The sequence below is a fragment of the Penaeus monodon genome, chromosome 21 (assembly GCF_015228065.2).
Source record: "Penaeus monodon isolate SGIC_2016 chromosome 21, NSTDA_Pmon_1, whole genome shotgun sequence".
Lineage (NCBI taxonomy): Eukaryota > Metazoa > Arthropoda > Malacostraca > Decapoda > Penaeidae > Penaeus > Penaeus monodon.
In genome coordinates, this window is record NC_051406.1 from 38,095,337 (window position 1) to 38,096,098 (window position 762).

Below are 762 nucleotides of genomic sequence, written 5' to 3' on the forward strand. Positions count from 1 at the left end.
CGGGGCGGAAAGGAACTAGCCACCCTACCGCGGCTTAGTAAGCATGTCTCTCTACATACATGTCCCCTACGTCCTTATGGATATGGGACCAACTTTGACATATGAGAAGGATTATTCACTTTCATTATCATCGTTTTTACATCTTCATTTTAATCTTTAACTGCGATTTCTCGGTGGTTGTTCTGGTCGCATATTACATTAAAAATTAGCCGTTACAAGCATATTCTGCATCCATATAAAGCAACAAGGTGGCTCTGTCCTGTGAGATTCCCAAAAGTATATTTAGATGACAAATCAAATTATATGCACATACCAGAAAATTTGGGAAAGTTGTTGTCGGGATCTAACCAAGTTCGGTTGTTTTCGAGATAAAAGAAAAAAAATGGAAACTGTTCTTGTTCTGCATTTACTCTTGTACTTTATGTATTTTCCCGTCTAGTGCGTTCTTTCATACCAACCATCTTTTTTCTTTGATTTATTAATCCATTTTTGAACTTAATAATCCATCAAGCTATTCCACTGTTTAAGTTACTCATCCATCAAATCCATGCACTTGTTAACTTATTCATCCATCAGATAAATCCACTTTATGAAACTAAATCTCAACTCAACCATCAAATTAATCCTCATTTTCGCCGCCAGGTTCTTGCAGTACGTCAACTCCCTACCTGAAGTTTACATCGTGTCCATGAACCGCGTGCTGGAGTGGATGAAAAACCCGGTGCCTGCCATGGATCTCGGGTCACACCCTGCCTTCACCTG

At 39.2% G+C, this 762-nt stretch overlaps 1 protein-coding gene across 1 annotated transcript in view; it reads left to right on the forward strand.

The window, feature by feature from the left end:
• LOC119586463 (chitin deacetylase 7-like) overlaps positions 1-762 on the forward strand; it is a 5,609-nt gene that overhangs the window by 4,548 nt on the left and 299 nt on the right. The window contains exon 7 of the mRNA XM_037935196.1: positions 643-762. This exon is cut by the window's right edge and continues 299 nt beyond it. Coding sequence (XP_037791124.1) covers positions 643-762 — 120 coding nt within the window. The remainder of the gene's footprint in view (positions 1-642) is intronic.